Source organism: Gracilinanus agilis, chromosome 3, assembly GCF_016433145.1.
Source record: "Gracilinanus agilis isolate LMUSP501 chromosome 3, AgileGrace, whole genome shotgun sequence".
Classification (NCBI taxonomy): Eukaryota; Metazoa; Chordata; class Mammalia; order Didelphimorphia; family Didelphidae; genus Gracilinanus; species Gracilinanus agilis.
Genome location: NC_058132.1, coordinates 32,201,703 through 32,229,205, shown reverse-complemented (window position 1 = coordinate 32,229,205; position 27,503 = coordinate 32,201,703). Strand labels below are relative to the sequence as shown.

Sequence of the window (27,503 nt, the reverse complement as noted above, 5' to 3'; positions counted from 1 at the left end):
AAGAAAGAAAGAAAGAAAGAAAGAAAGAAAGAAAGAAAGAAAGAAAGAAAGAAAGAAAGAAAGAAAGAAAGAAAGAAAGAAAGAAAGAAAGAAAGAGGGGGGAGGGAGGGAGGGAAGGAAGGAAGGAAGGAAGGAAGGAAGGAAGGAAGGAAGGAAGGAAGAGAATTAGTGTAACATAAAAGCAGATTTGGACCCAGGTATCTGCCCCCAAAGTCCAATCCTACTATCTACAACAAAACTGAAATCTTTAACAAATCTGCTTACTTTTCTCATCCCTCACTGGTCAAAAGGAAGAAACAGTGGTGCCCCAAGCAGTTCCAAAGGAAAAGAAAAACACTACCATTGATGAAAAAAGGAAAGTCTGTTTTCTAGTCTCAAGAGCAAACCCACCGGGACATGGAAGCTTCCACGGAGAGCAGGGTCACATAATCACATGCTTTTGTATCCTGTCTGGAGAATCCTTAATTAAAGGGCTGGAGACATGCCCTGAACCAGGGCTTAATGTCACTATTGAAAGTCAAGGCTGTACAGTATAAAAGAAGTATAACCGAGACTAAACAAAGGGATCTTTGGTTTCACCACAGTTTAGCTAGATTTAGATGAGTCCGAGAGCGGAGGGTGTTTGGAAACCTACTTCTTCAGGTCCTAAAATCTTTGAAAGGTTCACAGTATTCTCAGAGGTCCTCAACCAAACCATCCTAGATTAGATACCTTCTACAGTGTGTAGGGCTACACAGGGGAAAGAAGGTGATACAAAAAAGAAAACACACACACGTACCCACACACACAGGTATCCCTTCCACATTACTACTTGCCCCATTACAGTTTCATAGGTTGGCATATAAAACTGAATGGTAACTTTTTGGCAGTTTTGCAGAAGCCATAGATGACATGCAAAAGCTGGTAGATGCCATAGAGAAAGTTTACAAACTCAGAAATGCATAAAATATATGTATAATACTATAAAATATCAACATATTTATCACTTAATACCATAAATAAGCAAAATTTGTTTTTTTAATCTTAAAATAGCAAAAAGTTTTAAAAAAAGAAGCAGGAAAGGCAGAAAATTGTACATTGGATGTTCCAGATTGCGGGGGCACTGTACCCCCCGACCCCCCAACAATGTGGAAGGGAAAACTGCCTCTGTGTGTGTGTTTATAAATATACAAATTAAAAGCAAAGAAAAAGTCATCATTTCTGTAAGACACCTTCCAAATAGTTATTCAGCTGCTGCTAAAAAACCTCCAGGGATGGGCATCTCTCCCCCTTTCTAATCTAATCTTTTCTTCAAATAGCTGCCCAGTATTCCACAAATCACTCCCTTTTTCAAAAAGTTTTCACTTCATCCTATGACTTCTAGGATAAAATAAGCACCTCTGGTCGGCACTTAAAGTCCTTTACAGTCCCTAGTAAGTAGATTGTCTGGCACGTAGTAGGTGCTTAATAATAAGTTTGTGAATTAACTGACTGATTCACCCTGTGGTTCTAGCCTGCACTCTCTAAACTGGCCTGCTTGCTTTTTTCTCCAAACACTCTGTTCTATCTATCTCTCACCTCCACATTCCTGGCTCTCTCCCATTGTAGGAATGCATTCTCCCCCTCACCTCCCTCTGTCTCATAATCCCTGCTCCCTTCAAGGCTCAGCTGAAACCCACTGCCTCCCCAAAGACTTTCCAGATGTCCCACCTTCACCAACCTTCACCCCTCCTCCCCAATTCTTATCCAATGCCTCTCCTCACTCTCCACATCAGAAGGTGGCATTTTTATTGTGGTTGTTTTTGCCTTTGTATCATCAGCACCTAACACAGGTCAGGTTCTTGTCTATATAGCTGGCACACAAATGCTTTAATGAATGACCTGATTAGTAGCAAATTTCTCCCCAACATTCTCTAACGGGCCTCAATGCTCCTAGTTTTGTTTTCTTTTTCCATCCAGGGAGGAAGAATATGTTTATTCTCTCCTTCAGATGGAAAATGCCCTTTAAAATTCGTGAAAACAGCTACACTGGTCCCCTCTACTTCAGTCTAAACATCTCTAGATCCTTTAATCCAGGAGAATCAAACATTTAAAAAGTGGCTATTTTATGCCAGGCACAGTCCTCAAAGGGCCTGACCACCAGACCCCTTCGCCATCTCACTGACTCTCCTCAGGACCTGCTACCATATTTCTTCTCTGCAGACCTCAAACATTCCTGGATCAAATCTCCAAAAGCCTCCAACTCTTGTTGCTGTTAAATCAATTGCTTGATATGGAAAAGCCCAAACAAGGATATTCTAGCATATTCTTTTCAGCCCAGACTATCGGGGAGGGATATTTCAAATGTATATATTGATAAATTGTATTAGATTTGGGAATGGAAAAAGTCAATTTAAGTATTAGCTAGGAGCAGCTAGAGAATCAATTTCTCTAGTACAACAGGCTTTTTTTTTTTTTCAATGATAGATTCATTTTATTTATTTATTCTTTTTTTTTTTAACCCTTGTACTTTCGGTGTATTGTCTCATAGGTGGAAGAGTGGTAAGGGTGGGTAATGGGGGTCAAGTGACTTGCCCAGGGTCACACAGCTGGGAAGTGGCTGAGGCCGGGTTTGAACCCAGGACCTCCCGTCTCTAGGCCTGACTCTCAATCCACTGAGCTACCCAGCTGCCCTGATAGATTCATTTTAAAAGTGTTTGGATCATAAATTTGAACCAGATTAATTTAATTTTCTAAATAAAAAAATAAACTAAATCACAAGCTTGATTCAGGAAAGTTATTTTACTTTGGTGGTCCATAAATCATTTTCCCCCTGTAGGATCTAGGTTCTTATTTACCAATATGATAAAATAAATTCTACCTCCTAACTAAATGACATTTTATAAGATTTACAAGGTATTCTTTCCACTATTGGTGGTGAAGATACTGTTAATCCCCATTTTATAGATGAGGGAACCAAGGCAGGAAAGAAAAGTGATTCACCTAGTAAGACTGTTAATAAGATAGCTAATCTAAGCATGGACTTGAAATGGAACCTTTTGCTGAATTTAAGACCCCAAGTCTCTTTTTGCACATACCAGTCCCAATTCTCAGTGGTCTCTTATCAACTCTGAAGAAGATCTGGCATTTTTAGTGGACAACAAGTTAAAAAGGAGTCAGCAGTATAATATATATATTATAATATAATAATCAAATATAATTTCAGACAAATGAGCTGATGAAATCTTTTGGTTTAAATGAGAGGAATAAGAGTTTCTAGATGAAAGTTCTGCTCTCCCTTGCCCTGGGAAGGCCATATCTAGAGTGATGGGTTAATGGAAAACAGAGGAAAGGAACTAAGATGGTGTGGAGGCCTTGAGAGCCTGCCATTTCAATCAATCATCACTTGTTAAATGCCTACTAAGTACAGCAGTGATACTGGTCCCTATCCTCAAGAGCCTTTACATTCTACCAGGGAAATAATATGCATATATATATTTTTTTTTAATTTTTTTAAACCCTTAACTTCTGTATATTGGCTCCTAGGTGGAAGAGTGGTAAGGGTGGGCAATGGGGGTCAAGTGACTTGCCCAGGGTCACACAGCTGGGAAGTGTCTGAGGCCAGATTTGAACCTAGGACCTCCTGTCTCTAGGCCTGACTCTCACTCCACTGAGCTACCCAGCTGCCCCACATATATATTTTTTTGAGTCATTTTAGTCATGAACCCACCTCGAGTTTACTTGGCCAAGACCCTGGAATGGTTTGCCATTGCCTTCTCTATCTCTTTTTACAACTGAGGAAACAGAGGCCAACAGAGCTAAGTGACTTGCCCAAGGTCACTCATCTAGTAAGTGTCTGAGACTAGATTTGAACTTAGGAAGATGAGTCTTCCTAATTGCATATTCAATACTCTATCCACTCTATGCCACCTGGCTGTCCCATCACACATAAGCACACACCCAAAAAAAACAAATAAATAAATAAACAAACAAACAAATAAATAAATAAATACAAGGTGTTCCAAAATTCTTAGGGCAGTTCAAAGCTATTGAAATTTAAAATGAAACTAAGACTTTGGGGACTCTGTATGAAGAGAATAAATACAAGGTAGTCAGGGGAGAAGGCACTAGCAGCTAAGGGGATCAAGAACTTGGTTCTGCATGGTATAAGGTAGCTGGGTTCCATAAAAAGGGAATATATAAGGTACAATTAAGGAGGGAGGTCTTCCAGCCATTGGACATGACCAACATACAAAAAGGAGATGGAGTATCAAACATGAGGAACAGAGAAAGCCATTTTGGCTGAATTATATAGTTCAGGAAGGGAAGTGAGATATAACTGCTGTACCTTTCAAAGAATTGCCCATATTTTATCCTGGAGGCAACAGGGAGTCCCCCCCCCTGGTGCTTACAGACCTAAAATTTTCAAAAAATCACTCTATCACTTGTGTGAAAGATAGATTAGATCGGAGAAAGCTTTCAAGCAAGGCTACCAGTTAGGAGTCCTGAGAGAGGGACTATAGAGGCAGAAATGGCCAGATAAGGTAGAGGAGGATTCACTAAATGAACCAAGTGTCTTGAAAGAGAATGCTCAGGGGCACTGAGAGCTGTCTTCAAGTTTTGAAGGGTTACCATATGGCAGAAAAACAAATCTTGTTACACTGTCCTTATCTGGTAGAATCATGAGCAATGGGTAGAAACTGTAAAGAGAGAAACTGAGGCCAGATGTCAGGGGGAAATTCTCTAAAATTAATTCTATCAAAAGTCAAATGAGGAAACTACTAGGTAGCTCAGGGGCTAAAGAGCCACACTTGGAGAAATAAAATCTGGCCTCAGATACTTCCTACTTGTGGAACCCTAGGCAAGTCACCTAACCCCAATTGCCTAGCTCATTCTTCTTCTTGGATTCTAAGACAGAAGGTAGGAGAGAGGAAGGGAGGAAAGAAGGAAGTCAAATGGGCTGCCTTGGAAAATCATGGGTTCTTCTCACTAGGGGTCTTCAAATGCCTGGGCCCTAAGCTATTTTAATATTTTGATCCACGGGTTAAATAAAGTCACAGATGATAAATGGACCAAATTTGAAGATGACACAAAACTGGTCAGGATAAGTAAACAGGCTGGATGACAGTCAAGATTTACAAAGGTCTCAATGTGCTAGAATGGTGGGCTAAGTGTAATGAGACTAGAAAAGGGGAAAATCTTATTCTTGAGTTTAAAAATTAAAAAACAACCTCAAGTAAAATATGGGGAAAGCATGGCAGAGAGTAGTTGGTCCAAAAAGACCTAAATGTTTTTGTGAGCTTCAAAATGAATTAAAAGTGTGATATAGTAGCTAAAAAAATAATGTGAACTTTGACTCCAGTAAGAGCCCAGGACTGGGGAACCAATAATTGCACCATCAGACTAGATCTTGGGTGTATTATTCAGTCCTGGGCTTCCACATTTTTTAGGCAGGACCTTGGACAGCAACCACAAAATTGCCTAATAAAAGAGGACCCAAATGGTGATTCAGTTCAACCAATACATGAACAAAAATACCCTCTAGATGAGGAGTCCTAATTTTTTTGAGTCATGGACTTCTCTGGCAAACTGGTGGAGGGAGCCTCTGGACCCCTTTTCAGAATGTCTTCAAATGTATAAAAATAGAACACATAGGATTACAAAGAAACTCAATAGTGGTGGAATTTAGTTATAAAATTTTAAATAATTATATATTATTAATAAAAAGTTTTTGTATAAAGTTCATAGCCCCCAGGTTAAGGACACCTGCCCAAGATCATACCAATAAGCAACAATCTGCAATTAGCTTGACAGCATTCATTCAGGAATGAGGAATCCCAGCGACCCATCGGAGTATCCCATTCTACTTTTTTTTTTAAACCCTTAACTTCTGTGTATTGACTCCTAGGTGGAAGAGTGGTAAGGGTGGGCAATGGGGGTCAAGTGACTTGCCCAGGGTCAACCAGCTGGGAAGTTTCTGAGGCTGGATTTGAACCCGGGACCTACCGTTTCTAGGCCTGGCTCTCAATCCACTGAGCTACCCAGCTGCCCCCCACCCCCACCCCAATTCTACTTTTGAGACAGCTCTAATTGAGGTCTTTCTGGCATGGAGCCTAAATCGGTCTCTGCTCTGGAACTTCCTCCATTGTTCTTGTTCTGTCCTCTCAAGCTGATCCTTCTTCCACACGACACTAAATATTGTGAGACAGCCAATGGCAGTCAAAGGTTGGGTTATCAGATCAGCTCACTCTTTTGCCTGTGATGGTGAAAGGCTCTGAGAGCACACTACAGTGTACGTGAGGGGTGATCAGAGGGAGTGCGGATATTTAAACTTAGAAAGAAGTTTACGGTGGGGTTGGGGAAGAATTTCTGTCTTCAAGTAAGTGAAATGCTGTTCCCTAGAAGAGGGATCAACCTGGTTCTCCTAGCCAGAGACTCTGAAGCTAGGAACAAGGGCTGGAGGTTTCAGTCATTTGTAGACACAATCCTGACAGTTGGAGCTGTCCAGAAGCCCACAGACCTGCCTCAAGAGGCTCCCTTCCCTGGAGGCTTCATACAAAGGGTGGATGCCCACTTGTGTGGAGGCAATTCTTGGTTGACTAAAGTCACTGAGATCCTTATAAGCCCTGGACCTAATCCCTCACCGGTCCTACTACTGCCCTTCCCAAATGACTTTGTATTTATTGTGTAGTATCTTTATGTGTGCTTTAGAAGATCAATCAATCAAACACTGTTTAATTTTGTCTTTGTATTCAAAGTACATGATATAGAGCCTAGCACACAGTAGGTACTTAATAAATGCGTGTGGACTAAAGTACCAGACACATGGTACATACTTAATAAATGACTGATCCCAATGGGATGCCTGGTATGTAGAAGGTGTTTAATAGATGTTTCCTGGGGACAGCTAGGTAGCACAATGAACAGAGCACCAAAGTCTGGAGCTAGGACGTGATGGCAAACCTATGACACACGTAACCATTTTCGATGACACGCGGCCACACACAGAGAAGTATGAGGCCACATGCCGAGGATGAAACATTTGCTGTAGAGTAGTGCAGACGCTCTGTGCACTATAGATGACAATTCTACCTATATTAACTTATCTATTTTTGGTTTATTAAATACAGTTATATATTACGATTATACATTTTTGTTATTTAACTATAAATATCATGAAATTATGGTGTTTTTTTTTTCTTGAAGTGACACACCACCCGAGTTATGCTTGGGTTTTTTGGGTGAATTTTGACACACCAAGCTCAAAAGGCTGCCCATCACTGAGCTAGGAGGTCCTGGGTTCAAATCTGATCTCAGATACTTTCTAGCTGTGTGGCCCTGAACAAGCCACTTAACCCCAATCATCTAGCCCTTTGCTCTCTTCTGAACTGAACATTTATTATCTCTTCTAAGATAGAAGGTAAGGGTTTAAAAAATAAACAAATAGGGGCAGCTGGGTAGCTCAGTGGAGTGAGAGTCAGGCCTAGAGACAGGAGGTCCTGGGTTCAAACCCGGCCTCAGCCACTTCCCAGCTGTGTGACCCTGGGCAAGTCACTTGACCCCCATTGCCCACCCTTACCAGTCTTCCACCTACCTATGAGACAATACACCAAAGTACAAGGGTTAAAAAAAAAATAAAATAAACAAATAGGGGGGCAGCTAGGTGCCAGGCCTTAGGTTCAAATTTAGCCTCAGACACTTCCTAGCTGGGTGACCCTGGGCAAGTCACTTAACTCCTATTGCCTAGCCCTTTCCACTCTTCTACCTTAGAACTGATGCACAGTATTGATTCTAAGAGAGAAGATGAGGGTTTAAACAAAAGTAAACAAATAAAAAAAAAATGTTTACTGCTGTACTGATCTAGATCAATGCTCCTATGCCATAAAGGAAATTCCTTGTCCAGGGCAGACCAAAGTATAATAAAAGCAAGCAGCAACAATAGCATTTATATATATATAGCATTATAAGGTTTGCAAGCATTTTTGCAAATATTATTTCATTTTCTTTTTATAAGAACCCTGGGAGGTAGGTGCCATTATTATTCCCCATTTTAGAACTGAGAAAATTGAGGCAGACAGAAATAAAGTAATTTGTTTAATGTCAGAGTTAATAAGTATCTAAGTTTGGGTTTGAACTCAGGTCTTCCTGTATCAGGTGAAACATTCTATCCTGCTGCAATAGTGCTTTAATATTTGTAAGACATTACATACCTCCTCCCCCACTTCTCTTGCATCCACTCTGAGGATGGCTCAAAGGATAATAACTCTAGAATTGAAAGACATCTCAAAGGCATCTAGTCCAAACCCATCACTTTACAGATGAGGAAACTCAGGATTAGGGAGAGAAAATGTCTTGTCATTTCACAACAAAGAGGAAGGTAGAATTTGCACTCAGATCCTCTGATTTCAATGCTTTTTGGTACTTCCACCTTTTTTTTTTTTTTGCACAGCCAGTGCTCAGTAGAGAAATTGAGGCTTAGTTTAATCAAGTAATTTATCCAGAATCCCAGTCCTGATGGATATCTGAGATAGGATTTGAACCTCGGTCTTTCTGAAAATAATTTCTGATGATAAAGCTCCTTCCAACTCTGAGAGTCTGTGATAAATATTAGAAAGGGGGGAGACCTCAAAGCTGAGTGAGTGCCTCCTCAAACCAGAATCACTAGAGCAAAGAAAAAGCAAGCCTTCCTTGCAATCCCCACCCTGCAAACGTGCACAGTCTCTCTTTAAAAGCCTAATAAGCAGCGAAACCCAATGGACTTTACGCAGCCACCAAGTCATTGTCAGATGGGGGGGACCAAGTCCTCAATTGTACATTCACTCCACCCATGCCTGGGAAGTAACTGCTGTGCATAGGGCTGAAGAACTGTAAGAAGTTCCCACTTCCACTTCCCAGGTTCAGCTGGAGTTGTGAAGACCCTTAAGACCAGAGTGGCTTACCACTGGGCAACAGTGCCTTAGGAGAGGCAGGATAATCTCTGGCTTTAATGGGGCAGGCTGCAAGATACTGAACAACAACAACAAAAAGCCTCTGCTCAGCAGAAAGAACTTGGCACCAACCCAAAGAACCCAACAAGACCTCTACACAAATACAACCCATGGCTGTACAAAAGGGGCTCCAATCCTCTTGGCTCCTGCAAAATTAGCTGCTCACAGACCCTCTGAGTAAGCTACCTGACCTTCTTCTTTAGGCTCCCCAAGAGAAAGCAACATCCTACTGGCAACAAACCAACCCAACAGCCTACCACAGCCCTGGGGAACCAGAGACAAAGAGAAAAGGAACAAGTGAAAAACTGAATTTTGCATCTCTCAGCTTTTTAAACCTTCTTCTCAGAGAACAGAAGCTCCTTAAGGGTAGGGACTGGAGATTTTTTTTGCCCTGTCTTTTTTTTAACCCTTATCTTCTGTATTAAAAGCAATACTAAGTAGTGGATCCAAGGAAGAGCCAATTGGGGTTAAGTGGCTTGCCCTGGGTCATACAGCTAGGGAGTATTTAAGGCCAGATTTGAACGCAGGACCTCCCATCTCTGAGCTTGGCTCTCTATCTACTGAGCTACCCTTCTGTATTATCTTCTTATCCCTTATACCTACCGGGATGCTTGGTGCTAGAGTTTGAGATATGGTCTAGATCTGTAATTTCACTGATATAGGGAACTCCTAGATGAGGAAATTCCTTCTACCAAGGCAGTGGGTACCTCCTCTGTACCTTATGGTCCTAAAGAGGCACTAACTTGCATGTTAACATGCTCAGACTTCAATTAACAGGCATGGATGAAGCCCCTACTGTATACCATGGACTGATGGTGCTAGGTACTAGGAAACACAAAGACAAAAACAGTCAGAAGTAATGGATAGCAAGACTTGAGAGAAGCATAGAAAGACTTACATGAACTGATGCAGGAGGAAGAAAAGGAACAGCTTTCACAATGGATGACTCCCATGACTTAGGGAAAACAACCCCAATGCATCAGAACTCAGAGTCAGTGTAATGACCAGCCTTGACTACAGATGACTGATGACTGGGGAAGGGAAAGGAAAAGGGAAAGGAATAAGTGTTTGTATAGAATGTATTAGGCACCAGGCACTATGCTAAGGCTTCAGGAAAATTTGAGTTCAAATCTGACCTCAGACACTCACTAGCTAGGTGCCCTGGGCAAGTCCCTTAACCCCTATTTTTCCTCAGTTCTTCATCTGTAAAATGGGGGCACACTGGAAAAGGCATACCACTCCAGTATCTTCACCAGGAAAAATACAAGAATAGAAAGTCCACGGGGTCACATACGGTTGAATATGAGTGAACAGTATCTCTAAGCACTTTACAAACACCTCCCTCTTGGCAGAGATGGACTCCTAAGGTAGTACACTTTATTTGCTGTTCCACAGTGGGGGCTAAAGGGGTGTTCTACGGTAGCTGGGATGGGATTAGGAGTAGAGGCTTGCCAAAACTTGTACTGAGAAATTGCAGTATCAGAAAAAGGCATCAGTGGTAGGAATGTGACATTGCAACAACAATGTCTCCTTAATACTATAGCATGATACAGTAAATAAGAACGGCTCCAGAAAACCATGAGGATGGAGACACTGCTAAATGTAATCAATGACATATCTGGAAAATGGCAAGGAATGCTGCAGAGGAGTGTTTTCAGGGACATATTGGATTCCATGACTTCAAGTCCCTTCCAATCCTGAGATACTGTGAAAAGAGGAATGAGAGATTCTCATCTGAGCTTGGCTATCTTCTTTTTTTAACCCTTACATTCCATCTTGGAATCAATACTATGTATTGAGCAGTAAGGGCTAGTCAATGAAGGTTAAGTGACTTGCCCAGGGTCACACAGCTAGAAAGTGTCTGAGGCCAGATTTGAACCCAAGACCTCCTGTCTCTAGGCCTGGCTCTTAATCCACAGAGCTACCCAGCTGCCCTAAAGGCTTGGCTATTTTCTACCACTCTGATCTTGGTGATACACTTGACCTCTCTGACCCTCAGATTCCTCCTCTTTAAAAAAAAGTTGTGGGCAACTAAGTGGCTCAATGGATTGAACTGGAGACAGGAAGTAAGGAGTTCAAATCCAGCTCCTAGCTGTGTGACCTTGGGCAACTCACTTAACTCCTATCGCCTAACCCTTACTGTTGTTCTGCCTTGGAAATGATGTTCAATATTGATTCTAAGATAGAAGGTAAAGGTTTAAAATAAATAAATGGGGGACAGGGAAAGGGGGCAGTGGGTTGAGAACTAGGCTCAGAGATGGGAGATCCTGGGTTCAAATCTGGTCTCCGACACTTCCTAGCTGTGTGACTCTGGGTAAGTCACTTCAACCAAATTGCCCAGCCCTTACCACTCTTCTGCCTTGGAACCAATATACATTATTGATTCTAAGATGAAAGGTAGGATTCTTAAAAAAATAGAATAAAATTTTTAAAAAGAGGTTGGATGAGATCTAGGGTGCAGATCTGGTTGGACTAGATATGTTTTTATCATGGACTCCTCTGGCAGCCAAGAGAAGTCTATGGCCCCCTTCTCAAAGTAATGCATTAAATGTATAGGATAATTATAATAACTATATAATACCAATTACATAGTTATCCAATTTTTTTGGAAGTTCGTGGACTCTAGAGTCATTGGACTAGGAAGTGAATGAATAAAAAAAGAATCAATGAAAGGAAAAGCATTTGTTTAGCACTGTAATAAACACAGGTGATATAAATATAAAAGCAAAGTAATCTTTGCCCTGGAGAAATTTATTATCTAACAGGGAGGAAATGGCAGCTGGGGAAGTCTGGGAACTCGTATTTGGTGAGTGTACCAATGGGGTAAGCCACTGCCGCATTTCCAGAGGCAATGGTAGTGCTGATCTGAGTAGAGTGCTCAGAGCAGAGGTAGGAGAGGACCATGAGGGTAGGGTTGCAAGCCAGCGCATGGCTGGAATTAACAGGATGGAGGCTTCATCACACCAGAGTTCAGAGTTCAGTGGCTCAGCAACTCCAGGGCATGATCTCAGGGATCCAGTGGGCAGGTGGTGAACCCTGGGATCCCTTTCCAGTATCGACTTCAGGTGTGAGTTTTTGGAGGGGGGAAATGGTAAGAGGGAGTACAGTAAATAGAATCAAATGACTTTGGTTCAAATCTTCAAGTATGACCTGGAGCAGCCTGCAGAACTTCTCTTGGACCTCATCTATTAAATGAGGAGATTGGACTAAATGACCTATTTCTCAAGCAATGATCTTCTGATTCTATCTATACAGGGAATTCCCAGCGTGGAATTGCTTTCCACCAAGATTCCTAGATAGTTGCCTGTAGCACTAAGAGATTAAGTGATTCATTCCTGGTCACAAAGTCAATTCAACAATTCAACTTAACAGCTACTTCTTGGTGGACATGGCACCCCATACCTGTCATCCTAGCTACCCAGGAAGCTGAGGGACCTCTTGAACTCAGGAGTTCCAAGACATAATAGGTTAAGATGATATGGCATCTGTAATGTGGTGTTCAATATGAACATGGTAGCAGAGGGAAGGTGAGACCAATAAGCAAACTGACTCAGGGTGGGAACAAAGCAGGTCAAAGCTCATGCAAAATTCAATAGTAGCCTCTGGCCCATGATTATCCTGTGTACTCCCAGACTGGGCAAGATAAGGAGACATCCAGTCTTTAAAACAACAATGCTAATGTACTAGACATCTACTATGTGCTAGGTATGGGAGACAACATATACAAAATAAGATGGACCCTATTAAAAATAAGAACAGTGAGGCTGCTAGGCTCAGAGGATTGATAACCAGGCCTGGAGACAAAAGGTCCTGGGTTCAAATCTGGTTTCACTTTCTAGCTGTGTGACCCTAGGCAAGTCACTATCCTTCTGCCTTGGAACCAATAGTCAATATCAATTCTAAGACAGAAGGTATGAGCTTAACAACAACAACGATAGTGTATTATTAGGTACCAACTATGTCCTAGGTACTATCCTAAGTCCTAAGGACAACATATACAGAAATGAGATGGTCCTACTAAAATCAACAGTCATGTACTGAGTACCTATTATGTGCTAGGCACTGTCCTAGATACTAGAGTCAACATATACAAAAATGAGATGGTTCTACTTAAAACAGTTGTATACTGAGTACCTACTATGTGCCAGGCACTGTCCTAGGTGCTGAGGACAACATATACAAAAATGAGATGGTTCTACTAAAAACAGTTGTATACTGAGTACCTACTATGTGCCAGGCACTGTCCTAGGTGCTGAGGACAACATATACAAAAATGAGATGGTTCTACTAAAAACAACAGTTCTATACCGAGTACTTACTATGTGCCAGGCACTGTCCTAGGTGGTGAGGTCAACATACAAAAATGAGATGGTTCTACTAAAAACAACAGTTCTATACTGAGTACCTACTATGTGCCAGGCACTGTCCTAGGTGGTGAGGTCAACATACAAAAATTAGATGGTTCTACTAAAAACAAAAGTAGTGTACTGAGTGCCTACTGTGTGCTGAGCACTGTCCTAGGTGCTGAGGACAACACATAAAAAAATAAGATGGTTCTACTAAAAAGAACAGTTGTATACTGAGTACTTACTATGTGCCAGGCACTGTCCTAGGTGCTGAGGACAACATATACAAAAATGAGATGGTCCAACTAAAAACAAAAGTAGTGTAATGAGTGCCTACTGTGTGCTGAGCACTGTCCTAGGTGCTGAGGACACCACATACAAAAATGAGATGTGCATTGTCCTAGGCCCTAGGAACAACATATACAAAAACTCTAGAGAAGCCTATACGTTGAACCAGAATCCATACGGTCAGTCAGTATCTATCCAAGGTAGGCACTGAACTCAAATCATCTTGACTGCAAGACCATTCCTCTGTTCACTGCCCTGCTGCCTTGCTTTGCTAAGTAAGTACAAGTGCTTATAGCCAGACACAAACACAACCATTTACAGTCTCTCGGGTTTTTGGCCGGCTGGTTGGTCTCAGCTTACTGCTCATTTTTCTTTTCTGTCCCCATGCTCTTATTCATATATACCCACACTTGCCAAAGGAAGTAAGGACAAAAATCGACATTTAAAACATATATCTATATTTCACTCATTGAAAAGTCATTGTTGACACTGAAGTGCAAATTAAGCCCCTCATCCCAGCCTTCCTCCTTCCTGCTGGATTCTAGTAAACGATTTTGAAACTTTCCATAGGCTAAGCACACATAGCGTGTTTCCGAAATCCTTGATGAGAGATGACCGAGTTTAAGTCACCTGGCCCGAGCTCGTCCCTGGAAGTTATGGTGCCCAGACCCCCAAACTGCTGACCCGGCTTCCTAAAACCTCATACATATTAACCAGGCAGATGTATGGAAATTACAATAAAGCCCAGGCTAAGCCCTCAGCATTTATTTACTATCGAACCAAAGTATTATAAGGGGAAAGTTTCGCAAGCCTTTGTGTGAGCTAGATATTTCAGTGACCAATAACATGGGTAATCCCATCTCTAAGGACGCCTTTCCACTGGGTCTTATCTCCAGCAGACATTAATGAATGTCCATTTAAGAAAAGGGTCTGGAACGTGTTCTTTGAGATCCCTTCCAACCTTGGAATTCGATGAGTCTATTATAGAAATTGGTTTATTCTTATAGGAAATATCTCATGAGCTCTGGGATCAAGTGAATCCACTGTTGGTCATTGGTTTATTATGGTCAGATGATTTGGGGACAGTCATCACAAATGCCCTCATGCACTTCCTCAAATGTACTCCCAACTGTCTGGTCTACAATCATGGAAGTTTCTCCACAACAGAATTCGCGGAGGGAAAATGGAAGTGTTAGTTGTCAGCGCCGTGGTGGTCCAAGTCACCTATTTATTTCATCAATGTGGCCGATACCAACAATCAACCAACCAAGGACCAAGTATTCACAACAAGCTTAATTCAGAGCAGGAATGAAAAACAAAACCCTAAACACTCCTTGCCCTCAAGAAGCTTACGTTCTGCTGGCTTCTACTGCTCACTCTTGTTCCAAGGATGTTCAGGACCCAGAGGTCTGGGAGGAGAAGATCTATCCCCTTTGTTCCCCACAGAGCCTTGGGGAGGGCTGGGCACACAATTCACAGTCAAGAAACAGACAAAGACTTACTGTAACCCAGTTATTGGGATCCAGGCATACCCATTGTGAAAAGCATCTGGCATTCCACACTCTGAGGCTCAGAAATCTTTAAGAATCTGAGCTTCGTTTCCAATAAAAGTGAAAATTTCTCCCCAAAACACCATTAGCCGATTTGCCTTAAATCAGTTCAAATGCAACAGGAAAAGTGGGGAAAGGACTCCTTGATTTGCAAGTCCACAGTGGAAGAGATGGAAGCCTTCAACATATTCATCACCATGGAATTCACATATTAATGAAATCTGTATCAATCATTGGGGGGAGCTAGGTGGCTCAGTGAATGGAGTGCCAGGCCCTAGGTTCAAATTTAGCCTCAGACACTTCCTAGCTGGGTGACCCTGGGCAAGTCACTTCACCCCCATTGCCTAGCTCTTACCACTCTTCTGCCTTAGAATCAATACACAGTACTGATTCTAAGACAGATAGTAAGGGCTTAAAAAAACATATATATATATATATATATACATATACATATATATATATATATTCATCAGTATCCAGATTCAATTCAATAGAACAAGCATTTATTAATCTCCTATTGTATAATGATACCTATATTATATTATATTATATTATATTATATTATATTATATTATATTATTACAATAATTTGCATTATACAGCACCTTTTCAATTATCTCAATTGACCCTCCCAACAATCCTGCAAAGGGCATAAATTGATCTCAGCCCCAGTATTGCTTCCAAGGAATGTTGTTCTACTTAAGGGCAAAGCTGAGGGATGTGGCTCCTAAAACCAGCTATTCATAATAATGGCTAATATTTATAGAGTATTTTACAAATAAATCTCATCTCATTCATACAATAATCCTATGAAGGGACAACTAGGTGGTTCAGTGGATAGAGAACCAGGAAGGTCCTGGTTTCAAATCTGGCCTCAGATACATCCTAGATATGTGTCCCTGGGCAAGTCACTTAAACCCAGTTGCCTAGTCCTTACTGCTCTTCTGCCTTGGAACTGATATTTAGTGCCAATTCTAAGACAGAGGGTAAGGATTTTAAAAAAAATCTCTGAAAGATAGGTACTATTATTATCCCCATTTTACACTTGTGGAAACTGAGGCAAACAAGGATTAAGCAAAACTCACCCAAGGTCATACAAGTGCTAAGCATCTGAGGTTGGATTTGAACTCAAGTCTTTTCTGACTCCAGACTCAGTGTGCCACCTAATTACCTTTTGGATGCCAGAGACTGAGGAGACAGAGACCAAAATAAAATAATTCCTATCCTCAAGGAGCTTGTTTCTGCTTGATGTGGGAGATGGGAAACAATTAAATACAAGCTCTTAAACATCAAATTAAATGAATGTTAATCTACTGGCCCTTCCCCTAGGATCCAGACAGTTAAGGAACCTGATGTAAATGGTTGAATAATACCCGAGGAGGTTCTAAATTTTCCTACCAACTCTGTCCTGGATGATAATAATGATAATGATAGCTGATCTATGCAGTTACATACAGAACGCCTTACAAATCTCCTGCAACAACCCTAGGTGGTATTATCAACATCATTATTGTGAATATTATTCCCATTTTCCAGATGAGGAAACTGAAGGCTCAGGCTAGGTGAAATAGCTTGCTCAATCTAATTTTACGGATTAACAAAATTAATTATCCAATCTCCCTGGATTGAGGAGGCAGCCACCGGTGACAGCCCTCAGCCAGGAGAGAGCTTGGGAGCTTGTCTCTACTGGCAGCTGCCTGCCGTTAACTGACCTCATGTCCTAAATTAGTGAACCAAGGGAAGGGGACAAGCCAAGAAAATCGCTGACTAAAGCCCTCGACTCCACACCAGAGAAGCAAGACTCAGGACTGGGCAGAGAACAAGAATCGACTTGGAACCTCCACATCCCCAGAGCCTGAGAAACAACACTGCAGGATCTTTCAGGGAAAGGGAAAACGAGTCAAAGCAAGGATTGGGCCACTCTGCCCCCTCACTATTTTGAAAACAGACACACGTTTTTTTTTCCTCATTCCTTCTTCTTTTTCCCCCTCCAAGTGGAGGAGGTGGGAGGGATTCAAAAAAAAAAAAAAGAGATGCTCAGTAAATTGAGAACAAAATTTAATTTTAAAATAAATGGATCATGAATAATCACACGTACATACCTACGAGCAAACAAACACACGTAATCCATACACACATGCATTTCTCATTTTCTCATCACTCAGGCTGGGGGAGGGGATGTCATCCAAAACATTGACAGACTCTTCAAGCTGACGAGTCCACGAAGAGGAGAATCCCTCAAACCTAATTCCTGCCCCAAGAGGCCCAAGCCCTTCTGGTCCATCGGTACCTATATTTCCAGGATTCCCATAAACACGAACTCCAAACACGTGGGGTGCGTTAAAAGACAGAGGCAAAGACTTGACGGACATTCTTGAGAAACCATGACACAGCTGCTTCCTTCCTTCCTTCCTTCCTTCCTTCCTTCCTCCTCCTCCTCCTCCTCCTCCTCCTCCTCCTCTTGGAGGAGCCCAGTCTCTCTGCACCCCACCCCACCCCCCCACCCTTAAAAATTCAGTCCGGTCGACCAATAAACCCCAACCTTCTTTCTTTCTCCTCTGAGGGTTCCCCAGCAAACCAATTCCCCAACGCAATCCAAGCTCTCTCTTCCAAGCTGCCTCTATGATCTCGCTCGTTCCTGCCTCCGCTGGGGGAGGGGACTCGTTCACGTGCTCGGAATAACCTAATCACTGTTGCCAATATAGTACAAATGAAGGGAAAATCCTGTCCTCACAAGCACAGCATTTGCAGGCCACGAGAGACACACACACACACACACACACACACACACACACACACACACACACACAGCAAGTCCACAGAAGAGCCGCTAGTGGATCGTCATTATTATTTTATTACTGGCCAAGATGGATGACCCTCCCCCCCCCCCAAAAGACCAAAGATGAAATTCAAAGGTATCTCCCCACCATCCATCCATAGACAACCTCAAAATATCTCCTAGGACTAAGCAGAAGAGCACCAGAGATAGGCATTGAGATGGGGGGCTTCCAAAAGCCAGAATGGATCCCCAAAGCGCCGGGGGAAGATGCCAGCATCTTAAAACAACTTGAGGCAACAACAAAGTGCCCATAAACATCCTTGATGGACGGAAGAGCAAACAGAAACATTCCACAAATTCCCGAGCCCCTGCATGGGAAGGCTGAGGAATACTAATAGCTCCCCCGGATTTCTGGGTCCGCTCCTTCCCCAGGAAAATCAGCTGATGGTGGCAGCAGCCCAATATCGAGCATCATCGTTGGAATTTCTGAGTCCCAGCTCCCAAACATCTCCATCCTCTACCCTGAAAGCCTGCTATTGATTGGCCTGGCTACAGCAATGCAGATTAAGAGGAGAGACGTGTGTGTGTGTGTGTGTGTGTGTGTGTGTGTGTGTGTGTGTGTGTGTGTGTGTGTGTGTGTGTGTCTCCTTTGCAGATCCATCACATTACACAACACATCTGTCACAAACCAAATATCAAATGGGCAGCAGCCATTCGGTGACTAGGTCAACGGATGCCTCAAGATGATCCCCAGCCTTTTTTTTGTTTTTGTTTTGTTTTGTTTTATGAAGGGAGGAGGGGAAGGGAGAAGGGTGGCCACTGAAGGGGTTGCAAAAAGGAAAAGAAAAAAAAAAAAAAAACAGAACAAAACCAAAAAAAGGAAAAATCCAAGCAAGCAAGCTCACTGGTCTTTAGCAGGCCTCCGTTCCAGATCACATACCGCCAGTCCTTTTTGGATACATTTCCTTCATTAATCCCTTATCAGGAGCATCACTCCCTGGGCATGGTCCCTCCTGTGCCTTGTTTTTCTTTAAAAAAAAAAAAAAAAAAAAAAAAAGGAAAGGGGGGGAAATGCTGGCCCCCTTCCCTCCTCTGCTGGGGGAGGGGGGTGTGTGGAAAAATAATAATAATAATAAAAAAAACAAACAAACAAACAAACCAGCAGCCGGTTCACCGCATTCCAGGCGACATTATTCGGAGGGGCTCCAGCAGCCACATCCCCACACACAGGCACGCAGGAGGCACCGGAGCTATCTGCATTTGTAACAATCTGTGGTTGCAAAGGAGGACCAGAGGCCCAGGGCAACTATATGATAAGAGAAGTCAGCATTTTGGCTCTCCTGCACTGCACACAGACGACAGACAACACACACACACACACACACACACACACACACACACACACACACACACACACAGCACTGGCGAAGGCAAGCAGCAACCTCACGGAAGGCACAGAATACCCAGAAGACACATGCATTACTCACTGGCCTTTATTCGGTGGCTTCCTCAGCATGAGATTCTCTCTCTCCCTCTCTCTCTCTCTCTCTCTCTCTCTCTTGCTCTCTTTCTCTCTCTCTTTCTTTTTTTTTTTTTTTTTTTTTTTTTGGACTCTATTGTGCAGCAGGTAAAAAAGGGCACATTTCCCACCCCTCTCCCGTAGGTCCCAGATGCTGTCGTTGGGCTACCACTAGACACCCGGGCTAACGGGCAGAAAGAGCTTGAACGTTAAAGGCTAATGGAAGACTGGTTATCCTGTTCTCTCTTGTTCACATCTCTGCCTCATGTATCCAGGCACGGGTGGTACTGGCTCCCTGGGGAGGCTGTAGCAAGCAGCTGAGGCACAAACTAAAACATGGCATGGATGGTGAGGAGCTGATGTCACAGAAAAACAAATATTTCTGCAGTCTCCCCAACTTTGGGGAGGGGGGCAGGGGGAAAGAGCTCTCTGTTTAAAAAAAAAAAAAAAAAAGACAACGGAAAGGAAAAGAGAGATCCGGGGAATTTGGACACGTTGAAAATAAAAAAACAAGATGACAAAAAAAAAAAAAAAAAAACAACTCTTACTGATGTTAAGCAAGCGGAGACCAGGTGGCCGCCAAAACAAACCTAGGAAAGGGGGACCACAAGAATGTCACAGTATGATGTCATTCTGCCATCACATTTTATAAGACAGACAAAGGGAAGGATGCTAAAAAAGGAGGACCATCCCTCCCCTCCAGTGGTATCAACTAAAAGGCAATGGGTACCAGAAAAAATACAAGTTCAGCTTATTGTGGCACATTCATTTCCCCAGTGAGGGGATTGGGGGGAAGTAGCAAACCCAAGAAGGGAGGGAAGGGAAGGAAGGGGAGAGGACAGATACCCATGCAATCCTACCCACTCATCCAGGCTATAAGAACCTTTAAAAATGGCAAGTAACTAGTGGACTGAATTAGAAATGCTGCCAAGCAACAGGTGAGGATACTAGGACTAAGGAAAAGTCTAGAAGCTAGGTAGCAAAGTACCTAGAGCACCAGGGCTGAAGTCAGAAAGACTTGGGTTCAGATCTGGTTTTAGCTACATGATCCTAGGCAAGTCACTTAAACCCCAATGCCTGGCCCTTGACCCTCTTCTGTCTTAGAATCAATACTAAGAAGGTAAAAGCTCTTTTTAAAGTCTAGAACCCTGTCCAACACACACACCCTTCTTTTGTTCTAGAGGCAGTATGGTAAAGTGGTTAGGAACACTGGACTTGGAATAGACCAGGGTTCAAATCTGATTCTGGCATTTCCATGTGGCTCAGAAACGTCAATCTTCCCCCCTCTGGGCTTTAGAGTTCTCATCTGTTAAATGACAGTGTTGGGCTTGCTGATCTCCAAGATTTCGGTCAGCCCTACATCTATGATCTGTACAAAGCACTCTGTGTTCTACATGTGTCATGCTGGTCCCCTAAAGTAAAGGTAAGGAAGAATTCCTTACCCCATTTTACAAACAAGCAAACTGAGGGATCAAAAAAAAAAAACAAGGGTCTTCCCAAAGTTCATCTAGTAAATGTCAGAAGAGAAAGCCAATCCAGGCTTTGGATTCTAAGGTTTTTTTCCACTACTCCAATGTTACCTCTTAGAAATGATGGAGAAAGGCACAGAGGAGGGAGAGAGAAGGTGAGCAGGAAGGAAGTCAAGAAGGAGGAGGAGAGAGAGGTCATTAAAAAGCTGGCAATCCTGAGACTCAATCTATTGAAGTTTCTGCTATTAGACACCAGCAAGCCCCCTGCTCTCAAACAAATAAGCACCAGACAGAAACACTAACTTCTCACTATCAATACACTCAGTTTTGCATTCAGGGACAAATACTGGACAGTTTTTGTTTAGTTTTTTTTTTGTTTGTTTGTTTTTAAGAAAGTTGGAAGAAAAAGGGGAGCAGGGGAGGAAGGACAGAGAATATTCAAGATATCGCTTTAAGATTTTGTTCCTTTTCTGGAGTCAGAAAAGAAAGCCTGGGTTTCCTTTTCTGAAGGAAGAGCCTGGGTTCAAATATGACCTCACACACTTCCTAGCTGCAAGACCCTGAGCAAGTCACTTAACCTGTTGCCTAGCCCTTGCCACTCTTCTGTCTTTTCAGCTAAGGTTCGGATCTATCATTAGTAAAAAAAAATTCCTAGTTTCTATCAATGTGAGTTGATAGAGTTCTCTGCAATTTATAATATTCTGCCCAGAACTTGCCCAGGGGCACATTATATAGTGGGACTTAAACCTAGGTCTTCTGGTTCTTAGGGAGGTTCTCCATCTACTAATTTCCAAACAGAGAATCACATTTAAATTCATTTGTCAAAGAAAACAAAACTAAAAATATTTTTAAAAATACATTTGGGGAAAAAAAGATTCTAAGAATTCATTTATTCTAAATCCCTCCCTCTTTACTTCCCCCTCCTTTGATTTATCTATTAATAAAAACCTGATAATTACTATTTCAGGTATGATGCCAATAAATAAATGTGTTTCGCAGCTTTCTAAAAAGCCCGAGAAAGAAATCTGGCGAACCAGATCCACACTAGATTTCAACTTTTACATGGCTTGATGCTGGAGCCAATTTAAAAAAAAAAAATCACAAAATCACCTAATATGAGCCAACTTTCCACCAAACACAGTCCATTCCCAAGTATCCATGATTTTACAAAACTGGAGGAAACTTGCGCTGCAATGGCAGCTTGCTAATTTTACTGGAAGCCTATTTTAAGGAGAAATGTAGTTTTTCACTTTGATCTTTGAAAATAATGAGACAAAGCTGAATGCTATACTTAAAACTTTTCACAAAACAATACGGTATGTGTATATAAACACCAAAGAATAACATGTGCTACTCTACTCTGAAAGGAACTCACATGATAATAAGGCCTTGCTTAAAGAACATTCAACAACAAATACTATAAATGACCTGTTGTCTTATTCAAGTTAATGATGAACTTAAGTTTATGTTTACTAAACATGTGACTTCTTTAGAGAAGGGAATGACACACTGGCAACTGGGAGACCTCCAGAAACTCCAAATTCCAAGGAACCTCAGAGATCAGTGAGTCCAACCCAGACCTGATCAAGGTATCACAGGCAACAAATGCCTAACCAGGCCATTTGAAGATCTCCTAGGAGGAGGAACCCACCAAATCTGTTGGCAGCCCATTCCATTTTAAAGTGGGTCCAATTGTCTTTATGCAGCTCTACTCACTTAAAACCAATTCATGTGAATCAAGACATGATCCCATCTTTGAACAAAGAACAAACAACAATCATCTAGAAGTTTTCCCTGATCTCCCACTTAAATTTCCAACTTTCTTTACCATTGTTCCTATTTCTGCCTGAAGGGCCAGGAAGAATAAATCTGATCTCTCTTCCTCTGGACAACCCTCCAAATAATGGGAGACACCCAGCAACTATATAAACACAATTACAAAACACTCTTCACACAAATAAAGTCAGACCCAAACAATTGAGAAAACATTCATTGTTCATGGATAGGCCAGACCAATATAATAAAAAGGACAATCTTACCTAAATTAATTTGCTTTTTTCAGTGCCGTGCCAAACAATCTATCCAAGAATTATTTCATAACACTAGACAAATAATTACAAAATTTATCTGGAAGAACAAAAGGCCTAGAATGTCAAAGGAATCAGTGAAATAAAAATTTGAAGGAAGGAGGCCTGATCATTCCTACCTCAAACTATACTATAAAGTGGCAATCATCAAAACAGTCTGGTGGATCAATGGAATACGCTATATAAACGAAACATGATGATTAATATCCATAGCAGCTTACTATTTGATAATGCTTTTGGGGCAAAAACTCACTAGTTGACAAAAAACTGCAGGGAAAACTGGAAAACAGTATCTTGCACCCTATACCAAAATAAAGTCAAAATAGAAGAACAAGAAGTAAAAGGTGGCACCATAAATTAGTGGAACACATAAAAGTTTTATCTGTGACACTTATGGATAAGGGAAAAAATTGTGACCAAACAAGACACAGGGAGCATCACAAAAAAAATCAGATGCATAATTTTGCTTACATTAAATTTTAAAGTTTTGTACAAACAATACCAATGCAACCAAGATTAGAAAGAAAACAATAAATTTGAAAAAAAAATTATAGCTAGTATCTCTGGCAAAAGCCTATTTCTCAAATATATAGAGAACTGAGTCAAATTTATAAAAATACAAAGCATTCCACAACTGAAAAATGACCAAAGGATATGAGCAAGCAGTCCTCAGAGGAAGAAATTAAAACTATCTATAGTCAGATAAAAAATGTTCTATATCACTAGATGCAAATTAAAACCATTGAGACACACCTATAAAATTGGCTAACTTGACCAAAAAAGAACATGACAAATGTTGGAGAGGATGTAGAAAAATTGGAACACTAATGACTCTGTTGTGGAACTATGAACTGATACAACCATTCTGGAGAACAATATGGAACCAGGCTCAAAGGTCCATAATAAAACTACAATCTCCCTCTACCTAGCAATACCACTACTGAGTCCACATCCCAAAGAGATAAGAGATAAGAGAAAAGGACCTTCGTGTACCAAAATCTTTTTAGCAGCTCTTTCTGTGGTGGCAAAGAATTGGAAACCGAGCAGCTGTTCATCACTTAAGATGAACAAGTTTTGGTATATGGTTGTAATGAAATGTTTGCACTAATGTAATATTGCACCTTAAGAAAAGATGAACAGGATGAGTTCAGAAAAACATGGAAAGATTTCTATGAACTGATGCAGAGTGAAGTGAGCAGAACCAGGAGAGCAATGCAATAATAGAAATGTTATACAATGATCAACTGTGAAAGATTAAACTATTATCAAGCAAAAAAAGCAACAAGAGATTCATGATGAAAATGTTCTCACTGTTGGAGTCTGATTGCAGATCAAAGCATGACCTCTTGCATTATATTTCCTTCATGAGTTTTTTACGCATGTGTGATGTTTCTTCTGTCATGGCATGAGCAATATGGAAATATGTGTTGCATGAAAGCACTGGCATAACCAATATCAGATTATTTACAGCCTTGATGGGGAGGAGCAAAGGGAGGGAGGGGGAAAAAATCTGAATCCTAAAATGTAAGAAAACAGTTATCAAAAATTGTTCTACCTGTAACTGAAAAAATAAGTTCAAAAAAACAAAAACAGACAGCAAGTGAATCCCCTAACCCATTCTGAGTCTTCTCTTCTCCAGCCCAAACATCTCCCAATTCCAGCAACTGATCATATAACAGTAACTCAAGACCCTCAATCATCTTGGTCACCCTCCTCTGGACACCCTCCAGATTTTCAGTGTCCTTTCTAAACTGTAGTACTGAGGACTGATTCCAATATTTCACATGAAGTAGGGGGCAATGTGATGGAACATAAATGAGGGAAGAAGAAGAAAGGAGTGATCAAGAGTGTTGAACACAAGAGAATTCAAAGAATGAATCCAAGGTGGTACACCAGAAATAAACTGGATCTGGTTTCAAATCCCCACCACTTTACCTTTATTACCTGAGAAGACCCTTAATCTCTCTGGATCTTAGTTTTTTCATATGTAAAAATAAGGGAGTTATACTGTATGACCTCACCTCTGCACCTATAATCCTACCACCATAATTTAAATGAATACAAAGGTCTATGTTGGTGATGGAATACTATTGTGCTCTAAGAAATGATGAACAAGATGATTTCAGAAAAAGCTGGGAAGACCTACATGAACTGATGCAGAGTGAAATTAGCAGAACTTGGAGAACACTGAACAGAGTAAAAGCAATATTATACAATGATCAACAGAGAAAGACTTAGCTACTCAGCAATACAATAATCCATGACAATTCTGTAGGACTTATGGCAAAGAATGCAATCCACCTCCAGGGAAAAAACTATTTCAGTCAGTTGTAGACCAAAGTGGACTATCTTTCACATTAGTCTATTTACTGTTTTATGGAAGTATGTTCTGCATAATATAGGTCTAATTCGGATCAAATTGCTCAGCATATTTGAGAAGGAGTAGGGAATAGAGGATGGGAGAGAATTTGGATCTTATAATTTTGGAAAATGTACGTTGAAAATTATTACATGTAACTGAGAAAATAAAATAGCTTTGAATTTAAAAAAATGTTAAAGAAAGGTCCTGGGAAGGTTTGCAGAGGGAGAGAATTAGGGAAGAGGTAGAAAAGGGATTTGTTTGAAGAAGGAACTGACTTAAGTCTCGTATAAGGGAAAATATTGGCTAAAAAAGAGTTTGAAGATGAAAGAGGGACAGGAAAAGGCATCCAGAGAGATGAGTGAGACAAAGTGAGACAGATCACAAGGGGACAGGCCAATAATATATGTGGACCAATAAGACGGAAAGAGAAAAGATGGAGAAAATGTAAGGAAGTTAACTTTAGGAAAAGAAGAAATATACTTCTTTTCTTCAGAATAAAAGGGAAGGTCCTGATATCATGTATTTGATATTTTCTATTTTGAAAACCAAAATCATAGTCAAGAAAGAATATGCCCATATACCCTGGAAGGGCAGAGAAAGCTGCTGCTATCTCTAAGCCAAGAGAAGAGAACATGAAAGAAGAAGAGACAGAAACGCTGGGCCATGGAAGAAGGCCCGGAAGGGTGTTACTGTCAGGCAGCCTCAATTTTCTCAAATCAAGTTAAAGTCAAAGTCATTACAGAAAGGGGAGATTTAAGGGTATGTGAGGGCTGGTGGAGAATGACTGGATGTGTGAGGAGTGAAGGAGAACAGAATGGGCAATCGCTACAGTAGTGAACCTGATGGAGAGTCAAAGGTTTAACTGAAAGGACTGCCAGATAGGGAATGGCTGGGCTGAGGGGGAAAGCATGAATTTCAAGCAGCCCCAGGTTTACTTTCTTCTAGCCATCCAATCCAGGATCAGAGAAATCAGAAAGGAGGGAATTACCAGGGACTGAGAATTAAGAGGGTAAGGACAAAAGACAGTTAAGGGGAAGGGCTGGGAAGCTTTGGAGGGAGATGGTACATCATATCATGGATGGGACTGATTCAGAGGAAACAATGTGTTCAATGACAGAACAACGTTAACCAAATGAGTGTATTGTTCATTGGGGAATTCCTAAGATTCATCCCAACTTGCCCCATCCCTTGTCAGTGTTCCTGAGCTTTTGTGATATAGAGGTGTGTGTGTAGAGACAGAAGGACAGACAGAGACAAAGAGAGACACTTCTCGGGACACCAACTCACCCAATTCTCATTTAGGACAGCTACTTTAAGAAAACTGCCCTTAATAGAACACCCAACAATCATGACTGGGTCTTGATTTGATCTACCTCACAGCTCTGCCTGAGGTTTATACCACAGGCTCAAAAGTCCTAGAATTTTAGAGCTGGAAAGAACTAAGGATAGATGGAGTGCTAGGATCTGACTCAGAAGGGCATGGGTTCAAGCCCTATCACTCACATTTGAGAGGCTGAATAGATAAAGAGTGCTAGTCTTAGAGTCAGAAAGATTTGAATTTAAATCCTGCCTCAGACACTTACTAGTTGCCCAAACTTGGGCAAGTCAATTAAGATCTCTCAGCCTCAGTTTCCTCACCTACAAAATGGGGATCATACATATTATAAGCATCTATCTCCCGAGAGAGGTGAAGATCAAACCAAAGAGAAAATCAGGTAGCTGAGTAGATTGAAAGCCAGGTCTAGAGATGAGGTTCAAATGTGGCCTCTGATACTTCCGAGGTGTGTGACCCTGGGCAAGTCACTTAACCCCCATTGTCCTAGCTCTTACAGCTGTTCTGCCTTGGAATCAATACACAGTATTGATTCCAAGGCAGAGGGTAAGGGTTTAAAAAAAAAGGGAAAAAAAGATCAAATAAGATATTTGTAAGGCCTTTTGCAAACTTCAAAGTGCTACAGAAACACTCATTATCATTATTTAAATTCTCCGAAGCTTAGAGAATTTATAAAAAATAAGAGGATCATTGATTTAGAGCTAGAAAGGAACCAAGAAGCCGCCAAAGCTAACTCCTTCATTTTATACATATAAATATGAGAGAGAGAGAGAGAGAGAGAGAGAGAGAGAGAGAGAGAGAGAGAGAGAGAGCTGTCTCTTATAC

At 41.3% G+C, this 27,503-nt stretch overlaps 1 protein-coding gene across 2 annotated transcripts in view; it reads right to left on the bottom strand.

Moving 5' to 3' along the window:
* PRKCZ (protein kinase C zeta) overlaps positions 1 to 27,503 on the bottom strand; it is a 213,576-nt gene that overhangs the window by 166,344 nt on the left and 19,729 nt on the right. The window contains exon 4 of one of the 2 annotated variants that reach the window (XM_044667579.1): positions 18,849 to 18,936. The exons of the other annotated variant lie outside the window; for it this stretch is intronic. Within the exon in view, the coding sequence (XP_044523514.1) occupies positions 18,849 to 18,936 (88 nt within the window). The remainder of the gene's footprint in view (positions 1 to 18,848; positions 18,937 to 27,503) is intronic. 2 annotated transcript variants of the gene reach the window in all.